This window comes from Sciurus carolinensis, chromosome 12 (genome assembly GCF_902686445.1).
Source record: "Sciurus carolinensis chromosome 12, mSciCar1.2, whole genome shotgun sequence".
In the NCBI taxonomy this organism is placed as follows: domain Eukaryota; kingdom Metazoa; phylum Chordata; class Mammalia; order Rodentia; family Sciuridae; genus Sciurus; species Sciurus carolinensis.
The window spans coordinates 50553506-50566729 of record NC_062224.1 but is presented as its reverse complement, the minus strand read 5'-3'; the positions used below and the strand labels follow the sequence as shown (position 1 = coordinate 50566729).

The 13224-nt window shown below is 36.6% G+C and overlaps 1 protein-coding gene across 2 annotated transcripts in view; it reads left to right on the top strand.

Moving 5' to 3' along the window:
- Prpf18 (pre-mRNA processing factor 18) overlaps positions 1-12908 on the top strand; it is a 48976-nt gene extending 36068 nt beyond the window's left edge. For both annotated transcript variants that reach the window (XM_047520836.1, XM_047520835.1), the window contains one exon: positions 12828-12908. In XM_047520836.1, coding sequence (XP_047376792.1) covers positions 12828-12908 — 81 coding nt within the window. The remainder of the gene's footprint in view (positions 1-12827) is intronic.
- Positions 12909-13224: the final 316 nt, after the last annotated feature.

The window sequence follows — 13224 nt, the reverse complement described above, 5'->3', positions numbered from 1 at the left end:
ACTGTGGTTTCATCCCCCAGCAAACTCTTTCAAGAAATAGACTAGACTGTTTTTCCTCTTATACTTTCCCTCCCTCCCATTTCCCTCTCTCTCTCTCTCTCTCTCTCTCTCTCTCTCTCACACACACACACACATACACACACACACACACACACTTGCAGTGTCTTGTATTTAATGGGACTCATGGCAGTTTTAAGCCCTGCCAGGGCTGCAGGAGAACATGTTTAGGTAACAACACAGGTGGGTGCTGCTTAGTCCCTGTTCCAGGTTATGAGGGATCAAGTTCTCCATTGGGCAGCATGAGTTGAGAACACTCCTTTTTTTGGTAGAATGATTTTTTTTAATTAAAATATTCTTTATTTTTACAGACACATTTTGATTCATTGTACACAAATGGGGTACAACTTTTCATTTCTATGGTTGTACACAATGTATATTCACACTATTCATGTAATCATACATATATATATATAGGGTAATACTGTTTCATTCTACTGTTTTTCCATTCCCACCCCCTCCCACCCCTTTTTCCTCTACACCATCCAAGTTCCTTCATTCTTCTCTTCCCCCCTGCCACCCCCCCCCCATCGTTATATATTGTCATGCACTTATCAGATAAAACATTTGGCCTTTGGTTTTTTGGGCTTGGCCTATTTCACTTAGCTTGATATTTTCCAACTTCATCCATTTACCAGCAAATGCCATAATTTTATTTTTCTTTATGGCTGAGTAATATTCCATTGTGTATATATACCACAGTTTCTTTATCCATTTGTCAATTGAAGGGCATCTAGGTTGGTTCCACAATCTAGCTATTGTGAATTGAGCTGTTATGAACATTGATGTGGCTGCATTACTGTGGTATGCTGATTTTAAGTCCTTTGGGTATAAACCGAGAAGTGGGATAGCTGGGTCAAATGGTGGGTCCATTCCAAGCTTTCTGAGGAATCTCCATAATGCTTTCCAGAGTGACTGTATCAATTTGCAACTCCATCAGCAATGTATGAGTATGCCTTTTTCTCCACATACATGCCAACGCTTATTATTGCTTGTGTTCTTGATAATAGCCATTCTAATTGGAGTTAGATGAAATCTTAGGGTGGTTTAATTTGCATTTCTCTAATTACTAGGGATGATGAGCACTTTTTCATATATTTGTTGATCACCTGTATATCTTCTTCTGTGAAGTGTCTGCCCATTTCCTTAGCCCATTTATTGATTGGGTTCTTTGTATTTTGGGTGTAAAGTTTTTTAAGTTCTTTATAAACTTTGGAGATGAGTGCTCTGTCTGAAGTGTGTGTGGAAAAGATTTTCTCCCACTCTGTAGGCTCTTTTTTCACATTATTGATTGTTTCCTGTGGTGAGAAAAACTTTTTAGTTTGAATCTATCTGATTTATTGATTCTTGCTTTTATTTCTTGCGCTATGGGGGTCTTGTTAAGGAAGTCTGGCCCTAAGCCAACATGATAGAGATTTGGGCCTACTTTTTCTTCTATTTGGTGAAGGGTCTCAGGTCTAATTCATAGATCCTTGATCCCTTTTGAGTTGAGTTTTGTACAGGGTGAGAGGTAGGGGTTTAGTTTCATTTTACTGCATATGGATTTCCGATTTTCCCAGCACCATTCATTGAAGAGGCGATCTTTTCTCCATTTTAAGTTTTTGGCACCCTTGTCTAGTATGAGGTTACTGTACTTATGTGGGTATGTCTCTGTGTCTTCTATCCTGTACCATTGATCTACCTGTCTATTTTGGTGCCAGTACCATGCTGTTTTTGTTACTAATTGCCCTATAGTAGAGTTTAAGGTCTGGTATAGTGAACCTCCTGTATCACTCTTCCTGCCCAGGATTGCTTTGACTATTCAAGGTCTTTTGTTCTTCCAGATGAATTTCATGATTGCTTTTGCTGTTTCTATGAGAAACGTCATAGGGATTTTAATTGGAATTGTGTTAAATCTGTAAAGCACCTTTAGAAGTATGGCCATTTTGATAATATTAATTCTGCCTATCCAAGAACATGGGAGATCTTTCCATCTTCTATGGTCTTCCTCAATCTCTTTCTTCAGTGTTTTGTAGTTTTCATTGTAGAGTTCTTTTGCCTCTTTGGTTAAATTGATTCCCAAGTATTTTATTTTTTTTAAAGCTATTGCAAATGGAGTTGTTTTCCTCATTTCCCTTTCAGATGTTTCATCACTTATGTATAAAAATGCTTTAGATTTATGCATGTTGATTTTATAACCTGTTGGTTTTCTGAATTCATTTATGAGGTCTAGAAGTTTTCTGGAGGAGTTTTCTTGATCCTCTAAATAGAGAATCATGTCATCAGCAAATAGTGACAGCTTAAGTTCATCTTTTCGTATTCATAGCCCTTTAATTTCTTTAGTCTGTCTAATTGCTCTGGCTGGTATTTCAAGTACATGTTGAATAGAAATGGTGAAAGAGGGCATCCCTGTCTTATTCCTATTTTTTAAAGGGAATGCTTTCAGTTTTTCTCCATTAAGAATGATGTTGGCCGTGGGCTTAGCATAAATAGGGGTTCAGGTATGTTCCTACTATCCCTATTTTTTCTAGTGTTTCGAGCATGAAAGGGTGTTGTATTTTGTCGAACACTTTTTCTGCATCAATTGAAATAACCATATGGTTCCTATCCTTAAGTCTATTGACATGATGGATTACGTTTATTGATTTATGGATGTTAAACCATCCTTGCATTCCAGGGATGAACCCCATTTATCGTGGTGCACAATTTTCTTAATACGTTTTTGGATACAGTTTGCCAGTATTTTGTTAAGGACCTTTGCATCTATATTCATCAAGGATATTGGCCTAAAATTTTCTTTCCTTGATGTGAACCTCCTGGTTTGGGTATGAGGGTGATATTAGCTTCATAGAATGAGTTTGGTAGGGTTCCCTCCTTTTCTATTTCCTGGAATACTTTGAGAAGTATTGAAATGAGTTCTTCTTTGAGGGTCTTGTAGAAGTTGGCTGAGAATCCATCTGGTCCTGGGCTTTTCTTGGATGGTAGGCTTTTGATAGCTTCTTCTATTTTATTGCTTGATATTGATCTGTTTAAATTGCATATGTCCTCTTGGTTCAGTTTTGGAGGAGCATATGTCTCTAGAAATTTGTCGATGTCTTCGGTATTTTCTATTTTGTTGGAATATAGATTTTCACAGTAGCTTCTCATTATATTATGTATTTCAGTGGTGTCTGTCGTGATATTTCCTTTTTTAATCACAAATTTTAATAATTTGAGTTTTCTCTCTCTTTGTTAGCGTGGCTAAGGGTTTGTCTATTTCATTTACTTTTTCAAAGAACCAACTTTTTGTTTTGTTGGTTTTTTGAATTGTTTCTTTTGTTTCAGTTTCATTGATTTCAGCTCTGATTTTATTTATTTCCTATCATCTACTACTTTTGCTGTTTATTCTGTTCTTCTTTCTCTAAGGTTCTGAGCTGTAATGTTAGGCCATTTAGTTGTTGACTTTTTATTTTTTTCTTGAATGAACTCCATGCAGTGAATTTTCCACTTACTGCTTTCATAGTGTCCCAGAGATTTTGATATGTTGTATTGTCATTCTCATTTACCTCTAAGAATTTTTTATCTCCTCCCTGATGTTTTCTGTTATCTATGTTTCATTCAATAACATATTATTTAGTCTCCAGGTGTTGGAGTAATTTCTGTTTTTTATTTTGTCATTGATTTTTAATTTCATTCCATTATGATCTGATAGAACAAAAAGCAGTATCTCTATTTTTTTGCATTTCCTAAGGGCTGCTTTGTGGTATAACATGATCTTTTTTTGAGAAGGTTCCATGTGCTACTGAGAAGAAAGTGAATTCGCTCGTTGATGGATGGGATATTCTATGTATGTCTGTTAAGTCTAGGTTATTGATTGTGGTATTGAGTTCTATGGTTTCTTTGTTTAGTTTTTGTTTGGAAGATCTATCCAGTGGTGACAGTGATGTGTTAAAGTCACCCAGAATTATTGTGTTGTGGTCTATTTGATTCCTGGAATTGAGAAGGATTTGTTTGATGTACGTGGGTACACCATTGTTTGGGGCATAAATATTTACTATCGTTGTCTTCCTGATTTATGGTTCCCTTAAGCAGTATGAAATGTCCTTCTTTATCCCTTCTGACTAACTTTGGCTTGAAGTCCACTTTATCTGAAATAAAGATGGAAACTCCCGCTTTTTTACTGAGTCCATGTGCGTGGTAGGTTTTTTCCCATCCTTTCACCTTTCATCTGTGAATGTCTTTTTCTATTAGAGTCTCTTGCAGGCAGCATATTGTTGGGTCTTTCTTTTTAATCCATTCTGCCAGTCTTTGTCATTTATTGATGAGTTTAGGCCATTAACATTCAGAATTATTATTGAGATATGATTTGTATTCCCAGTCATTTGGGCTCATTTTTGGCTTTTAACTTGACTTGGTTTCTCCTTTCAATGGATTTTCCTTTAAGGTAGTTCCTCCCTTTGCTGACCTACATTGTTGTTTTTCATTTAATCCTCATGGAATATTTTGTTGAGAATATTCTGTATTGGAGGCTTTCTGTTTGTAAATTCTTTTAACTTTTGTTTATCATGGAAGGATTTTATTTCGTGTTCAAATCTGAAAGTTAGTTTTGCTGGATATAGGATTCTTGGTTGGCAACCATGTTCTTTCAGAGCTTGAAATATGTTGTTCCAGGCCCTTCTAGCTTTTAGAGTCTCTGAGAAATCTGCTGATATCCCTATTGGTTTTCCCCCATATGTAATCTGATGCTTTTCTCTCGCAGCCTTCAAAATCCTATCTTTATTTTGTATGTTAGACATTTTCATTATAATGTGCCTTGGTGTGGATCTGTTGTGATTTTGTGCTTTTGGTGTTCTGTAAGCCTCTTGTATTTGATTTTCCATTTCATTCTTCAGGTTTGGGAAATATTCATTGAATCGGTTGTTCATTCCTTTGGTTTGTATCTCTGTGCCTTCCTCAATCCCAATAATTCTTAAATTTGGCTTTTTCATGATGCCCCATAGTTCTTGGAGATTCTGTTCATGATTTCTTACCATCTTCTCTGTTTGGGCAACTTTATTTTCAAGATTAAATATTTTGTCTTCATTGTCTGAGGTTCTGTCTTCCAAGTGGTCTAATCTGTTGGTGATGCTTTCCATTGAGTTTTTTATTTGGTTTATTGTTTCCTTCATTTCAAGGATTTCCATTTGGTTTATTTTGAGAATCTCTCTTTGTTGAAATGATCTTTTGCTTCCTGCAGTTGCTCTTTCAGCTGTTTATTGGTGTGATCATTCATTGCCTGCGTTTGCTCTCTTATCTCATCCTTTGCTTCACGAATCATCTTAACCATGTATAATCTGAAGTCCTTTTCTGACCTTTCTTCTACCATACTGTCACTGGATTCTACTAATATAGAATCTAGATTTATTTGGATCATTTTCTTCCCTTGTTTTTTCATGTTGTTCATGTATCTTCCCCTCTAGCAGTGCAGATCTGGGGTATAGCAGTTTCCCCCTGTAGGCTTATAGTGACTCTATAGGTTTCCAAAACCTTTTCTTTAAGGGGGAGATCAATATTAGCAGTGCCCAGTTCTGACAGTATGCAACCCTAGACCAAATAGCCCTATGAGGACATTAAAAATCTTGTCATATTAAACAGAATGAGTTCAATTATTATTCAGTATAACAAATGGATTTGCAATAAGGTCTGCAGTTTCTAATGGAGGACAAAGAGCACGTAGAGGGGTGTAGAATGTAGCTGTTAATGGGATACGAAAAGAATATATAGAAGTTCTAGATCATAGAGTGAGTGTAATCAAACGAAGTTGATTGTTAGTATGCGAAAAGGGAGAAAGAGACTCTGAGGGAACAGGTAAACAAAAGGAAGAGAGAGCGAGAAAAGTAAAGAAATAAAAACTTAAAATTTTTCAATAAGGAGAAAAAAGAAAATCTATACTATAACAGTCATATAGTATTCAGACCTCCCAGTCTTCAGTAGCCTGATATATGAGAGGTACCTGACAATGAGCCTCAAGCCTCCAGCAGGAGTCTCAGGATGGGATTTGCCCCACCTAAAGATAGGAGATAAAGCTTCCAGGATTATCTAAGATGGCTGCTCTGACTTCTAAATGTGTTAGCAAATGGGGAGCTGCAGCTTGGGATTGGGCGTGGTCAGTTGGAGGTCCTGGAGGTGGGGTGCGGTTGGTCAGGCAGGGGTCCTGGAGTTGGGGTGTGGTGGGTCTGATTGCAGGATCCTGGAGGCGGGATGCAATCAGTGTGGGGGTCCTGGTGTAGTATCACTTTCTACCTTCTGATTAGAACAAGCAGTGAAAGGAGACCAGAAGGTTATTGTGTAGGGGAAGAATGAGTTTGGGGCATCTGTTTCCCTGGTTCTTCTCTGTGGAATTTCTGTGAGTGTCTGCACCTTCCCTGCAAGGCCATTGCTTCTCTTAAGTCTGACTCTGTATGATGACCCTGTCTGGGTTTTAGTAATCACTCACCTCCCCTGCTGCTTCAGAACTCAGGCTGGCCACAGCTTCTCAAACTTGAGGTTCTTTATTATCCCTTGTTGACTCTAAGTCTTATCCACTCTTTTGTAAAGTCCATGGAACTATTGCCATCAAATTAACCAGTTTGAGTGTGTCCTTTGTTTCCTGCTGGTGTCCTCCGTGATATGTATAGACTAATTGAAGCGTGCACTGTGTTATACACAGATTCTGTTGGGGGTTAGAATATTAAGGAATAATATTCATTCCAAATAATTTTCTTTAATTTTTGCTATTATATTAGGAAAAATATCCTCTAATATTTTTTGCTGGCAAGTTGTTTTCAGTTACCATAAATTTGTACATTCCCTAGTAGAGACAGTATTCATTTTATATGAGTTATTTCAATCCATATCTCAAGTTTTGGCATATTTCACTTCTACTGATATTTACCAGCTTTATTTGTCCATGGAATGTTACAAATTTCTAATATGGTATTTCCAAAATTAGTATAAAAGAAACATTCATAACTGTAATAAGTGATCACAGCTTGGTCTATACATCGTATGTGCAACATTATGGTTATTGGTAAGTGTTCACAGATATGGGTACTGAAGATTATACATCACACTTTTGTAGGTCAGGTGGTTGCATGCTACAGCCAGGGATTCTTGGCTGTGATAAATCATTTCCTAATGGTGAGTTGTTGCTTGATAAGAACCATCTACCCATTTATACTTTCTGGAGTATTAAATCAATATATTTTTAGAGAAAAGTATTGCTAGTATTTATCTTCCACATAATATCACCTTTTAAAATCATGGAACATTAGTGTGTTGTGTAATTACATTTTGAGCATTGCAGATCTAAACTGTGCAATAATTTTTCTTAAGCTGGAAGCTTAGTTAATGAAAAATAGTTTTCAGTATTAAGTCTTATATTTTTCAACCACATGCATGCTTGAAAAACTACAAGATCAGATAATCCTGTACTATGAAAAGCCTGACAAAATAAATGAAAATTTCCCTTAAATTAGAGAGAAGCTCACTTATAAAGACTCTGCAATCAAAATGTCATCATACTTCTTATTAGCAGTACTAGAACTAGCAGATAGTATAGAGAAATATCTTTAAAAATAACAAGGGAAATGATATCCAAGTCAGAACCCTCTTCCCATCTGAATCATCAGTCGGGGTGAATTTGGCTCATGACATTTGTGACAGGTAAAGTCTCAAAAATGTGACCTTGGGTACACATTTTCAAGTCAGTATCACTACTGAGTTGTGTAGTGCTTATGTGTATAATAGAAGCACACTCTTCTTACCTGTCTCAGGGCTCTCTTTGTATCTGAACCATCAGTCAGTACTTTATGGCAGCAGTATGAGGTGCACTACCATTTTCCTGCTTTATAAGTAGAGAAACTGAGGCATAGAGTAACAAGTTCTCAAGGTCACACAGATAGAAGGTGGTGGAAATGGGGATCAAACCTGGACAGTCTTAACTCCCTTATGGTATGCTGCTCCATTTGAGGATGTCCTCCATTAAAATGAGGGAACTTGATTAAAAGGTCCAGGAGTTGAGATCCAGCTTAGAGCAAGGTGAAAAGAATTCTAAGGTCAAAAGTAAATGGATGCTCCAGGATGGTGGTAGTATAAGGAGATTCAGATTGGAGCAAGCAGAAAGGGTCTCAAGGGAAAGTGGAAGAGATTATGTTACCTATGGTGTTGGCTGATACTGAAAGTAGCCTCACTGTTAGAGAATGAATTTGAAAGGAAAAAAAAATTGTGTGTGGTTGTGGGGGCGGGGGGGAACCTATGTAAGGAGAGGAGGTCCTCATAATGCACTATAGGGTTCTACTTTGAAGGATATTTGTGTAGCCTTTGTGAGGTCAATTCTGAATATTGATTTTATTCAGAATTTTGGTTTGGGAAGAAGAGACCTTACTTTTAGATGTGTGCATACCTATGTAAGCTAATGGGCATTGTGTAAGCCAACTAAATCCTCCCACTTCACAGTCAGAACCCAGGGGATAATATTTGAACTGGAAAAATCAAGGACTATCAGCATAGAACTTGGAAAATGGCAGTAAACACCAGAAGAGATTCTTAAAAGATATGAAAGTGATTGCCTCGGAGGATCTGGAATTAGGGACTGGAAGGAGTGAGACATTTGACTACTATTGTTTGATATAAAAACTGTAGGGTTTTTTTGTTGTTGTTGTCATTATTGTTTTTTAAAACAACGTACACACAAACCCTGTAATTGTCCTTGGTTTTTCTCTGTCAAGATATTCAGAATAAGATCTGTAAACTCTCCATTGCTGCCATCTAAGTCTAGCCTAACAATGGTTGAATTCTTATAGTGTTGCTTCTCTGGTCCCTGAACTTCTATCATTTCCTCTCTTCAGTCTGTCATCAGCACAACACCCAGACTAATCCAGTTAAAATAGTCAGATTATGTTGCTAACTTATTCAGAGTCTGATAGCAACTCTCTCATTCAGAATCAAAGCCAAAGTTCTTTGAATCGTCTATGCATCTACATGCATCCCTCCTATCCTTTATTTTCTCCATAGCATTTATCATCATTAAACGTATTTTTTTTTTGTTTTTTTATAAATCTACTTTTTTTTCCTGTCTGTTTTCGGTTATTAGTGAGGGTAAAGATTTTTCCTGGTTTGTTTCTTGTTATTTCCAGAGCCTAGAACAGTGCCCAGCACATTGTAAGCGCTGAATGAAGATTTGTTAATTAAATATATTGCTTTTATAAAAGTAAGAAATCAGTTAAAATACCACCAGTTTTTAAAGTTCTTTGACGTAAGTCAAGCAGTTTAACTTGCTTAAGCATCCACAAGCAGTTTAAAACAAATCCTGAGGTATCTAATTGAAAAGATTTGTTTCCATTTGGAAAATAACCATATGTTGTTCTGAGATTACACTTTTAAAAATTGGTGCTATGTACCATCAGTACTTATTACAAGAATTTATTATGTTGCTCTGGGTAACTATGGCTATGATTGTTGAGTTTTACCACCTTTTGTCAACTAAAATTCTAGACACAATACTAGTATATTTTTAAATCATGGAATCTGCATAGTGCAAATAAGCACAGATTTTTTTTCTTTATTTTTTAATTTTTTACAGACTGCATTTTGATTCATTGTACACAAATGGGGTACATCATTTCATTTCTGTCATTGTACATGATGTAGATTCATACCTTTTGTGTAATCGAACATGTACATAGGGTAATGATATCTGTCTCATTCCATGATTTTTCATACCCCCCCCATTTCCTTCTACATAATCTAAAGTTCCTCTATTCTTCTCTCACTCCCCACCCCCATTATATATCATCAATGAAGACATTCAGCCTTTGGTTTTTTGGGATTGGCATATTTCACTTAGCATGATATTCTCCAATTCCATCCATTTACCTGCAGATGCCATATTATTATTATTATTTATGGCTGAATAATATTCCATTATGTATATATACCACAGTTTCTTTATTCATTCCTCTATTGAAGGACATCTAGGTTAGTTCCGCAATCTGGCTATTGTGAATTGAGCTACTGTAAACACTGATGTGACTGCATTACTGTAGTATGCTGATTTTAAGTTCTTTGGGTATAAACTGAGGAGTGGGATAACTGGGTCAAAAGGTGGGTCCATTCCAAGTTTTCTGAGGATTCTCCACACTGCTTTCCAGAGTGGCTGCACCAATTTACAAGTCCACCAGCAATGTACAAGTGTTCCTTTTTCTCCACATCCATGCCAACACCTATTATTGCTTGTGTTCTTGATAATAGCCATTGTAATTGGAGTTAGATGGTTTTAATTTACATCTCTCTAATTACTAAAGATGTTGAACACTTTCATATATTTGTTAATCACCTGTATATCTTCTTCTGTAAAGTGTCTGCCCATTTCCTTAGCCCATTTATTGATTGGGTTCTTTGTATTTTTGGTGTAAAGTTTTTAAGTTCTTTATAGATTTTGGAGATAAATGCTCTATCTGAAGTGCTTGTGGAAAGGATTTTCTCCTACTCTGTAAGTTCTCTTTTCACATTATTGATTGTATCCTTTGCTGAGAAAAAAGCTTTTTAGTTTGAATCCATTCCATTTGTTGATCCTTGCTTTTATTTTTTGTGCTTTGGGAGTCTTGTTAAGGAACTCTGGTCCTAAGCCAACATGATGAAGATTCAGGCCTACTTTTTCTTCTATTTGGTGCAGGGTCTCTGGTCTAATTCTTAGTTCCTTGATCCATTTTGAGTTGAGTTTTGTGCAGGGTGAGAGATAGAGGTTTAATTTCATTTTACTACATATGAATTTCCAGTTTTCCCAGCACCTTTTCTTGAAGAGGCTATCTTTCCTCCATTGTATGTTTTTGACTCCTTTGTCTAGTAAGAGGTAATAAATATTACTATAGATACATAGATTTCAGTAAGGCTTTTGACAGTTTCTCCTTATAAACAGGAAAATTTATAGTTTAGATTAAATATTCTTTTAATTGACTTTCTACCACTGGCAAAATGCCTGAGAAAATCAACTTAGAGGAGGAAAGATTTATTTTGGTTCATGGCTTTAGAGGTTTCAGACCACAATTGGTTGTCTACCTTGCTTTGGATCTGAGGTAAGGCAGAATATCATGGCAGAGTGTGTGGCAGAGGCAGCTCACCTGATGGCTGCCAGGAAGGTGGTGGGAAGAGCAGATCGCAGTGCATGCATGTGCTGGGGGTAAGATTAATACCCTTCAAAGGCACAGCCTCAGTGACATCTCCCAGGTAGGCCCTACCTTGTAAAGTTTCTACCACTTCCCTATAACAGCACCAGCTGGGGACCAAACCTTCAACACATGAGCCTTTGGAGGACATCCCAGATCCAGACTATAACAGACAGTTAATAGGATTCTTTGCTGATTGCAAATTCCTCTCAGGGTTGTTCTGTAGAGAGATTTAAAGTGACATGGTACAGATTTTTGCCCTTGTCCTTGGCTTGTTTGTAAAGGATACTGAGAATTTGAATAATGACTTGGAAAATTGTTTATTTGGTGGTGGGTGAGAAAACTATTTTAAAAAACCACTTAGAAACTAATTGTCAACTAAGTTTTAAAGATCAGACTGAAAGATGGGTTCAGAGAGACTGAATTACTGTTTGTTTGTTTGTTTGTTTATAGTGCTGGTGACCAAACACCAGCCTCAGGCATGCTAGGCAAGTGCCTGAAAATGACATTTAATAGCAATTGTTCTTGTATCAGTTAAAAAAAATCATTATAAAGTTGCACACTGGAGAAGAACTGGCCAAATTGTGAAAGAGAGGAAAAGTACTTCAATCAGTGGATATTAGCTGAGTTTATTATAGTCGTCTAAAAAGAGCTCCAGGCCATGGTAACAGATGCCAAAGGGACAGAACAAAGGCCACACAGTGACTGCTTTTACCAAATTCTTCCAGATTGGCCAGGTCGTATTTGGAATATTGTAATCAGAGCTTACTGTTGTATTGAAAATGTTTTTATCATAAGTAAATAATAAAATGACTACTTAAAAATCTTATTCCCAGCTTAATAATTAGAATATTCTGAAGCCCATTGAATCTGTATTTTCTTCCTCTGGCCAAGAAGTAGCCATTATCCTGCATTTGTTTGTCATTTTCTTGCTTTTCAAGACAATTCTTCCATGTTATATGTATATTTCTACCTGTATCTTTTTTACTTGTTTTTGAATTGTATTAAAGTGGTATTATGCTGTATGTAGCCTTCTGCCACTTGGATTTTATATTCAACATTGTTTCTGATATTTGTGTACCTTGGTTTTTTTCAACCAAAGGTCCTCATTCAGGCCACACTACAAGAAATTATTTGAGTGACTACTTTCTCAGTTTTCCAAGGATGTTACATAGGTAGTTCACTAAGTGTTAGATACCTTGAGAGAGAAGTTATCTTGTTACCTTAAATGATTGCTTTAGACTGGATGATTGATTGCAGCTTAATTTTCTTTTGGAACCTGTTTGAGAAAGTCTGACTTATATGTAGCTACAGTTAATCCATTTACTGCTGTAAAATAGTCCATTTGTGAGCATATTAAAGCTTATTCATATATTTTCCTTTGAAAGGGAATTTGGGTTGCTTCTAGTTTCTTTGCTTCTTGTTTGTTAAGATAATGTGCTGTGATGAACAGTCTTGTACTTATCTCAAGAGTACACAAGATAAACATTAGTTATACTTTGAAGTGGAGTTGCTGGGGACTGCTGCATTTTAGTGGGGACATTGACAAATTAGAGTAAGTCCAGAGGACAGCAATTAGGAATAGTTTGACAATATCATAACCAACCTTTATTTCCTTTGTGTTCTTAGGGATTGAAGAGGCTAATGACTATTTGCCAGAAACACTTTCCTACAGATCCATCAAAATGTGTGGAGTACAATGCACTGTGAGACCTATGTTCGGTGTGTAAATAACAAGAAACGTAAAGAAGCAGGGTATGGACTCTTGGCATTACCAGCAAGATTGAAGGAAGAAGAAAACCGAAGTTTCTGGTCTTTAAGTTCTACCTGATACATTTCTTGATCAGTTTTAAGAAGTGTGTTGGCTTTCATATCATGTCTGACTGCAAACTGATATTTTTGTCTTGCTTTTATTTTAAAAAGTTGAAAAATTAGCCATTCATGGTGGTGCACTCCTGTAATCCCACGGGAGGTTGAGGCAGAAGGATCCCAAGTTCAAAGCTAGTCTCAGCAACTTAGCAAGACC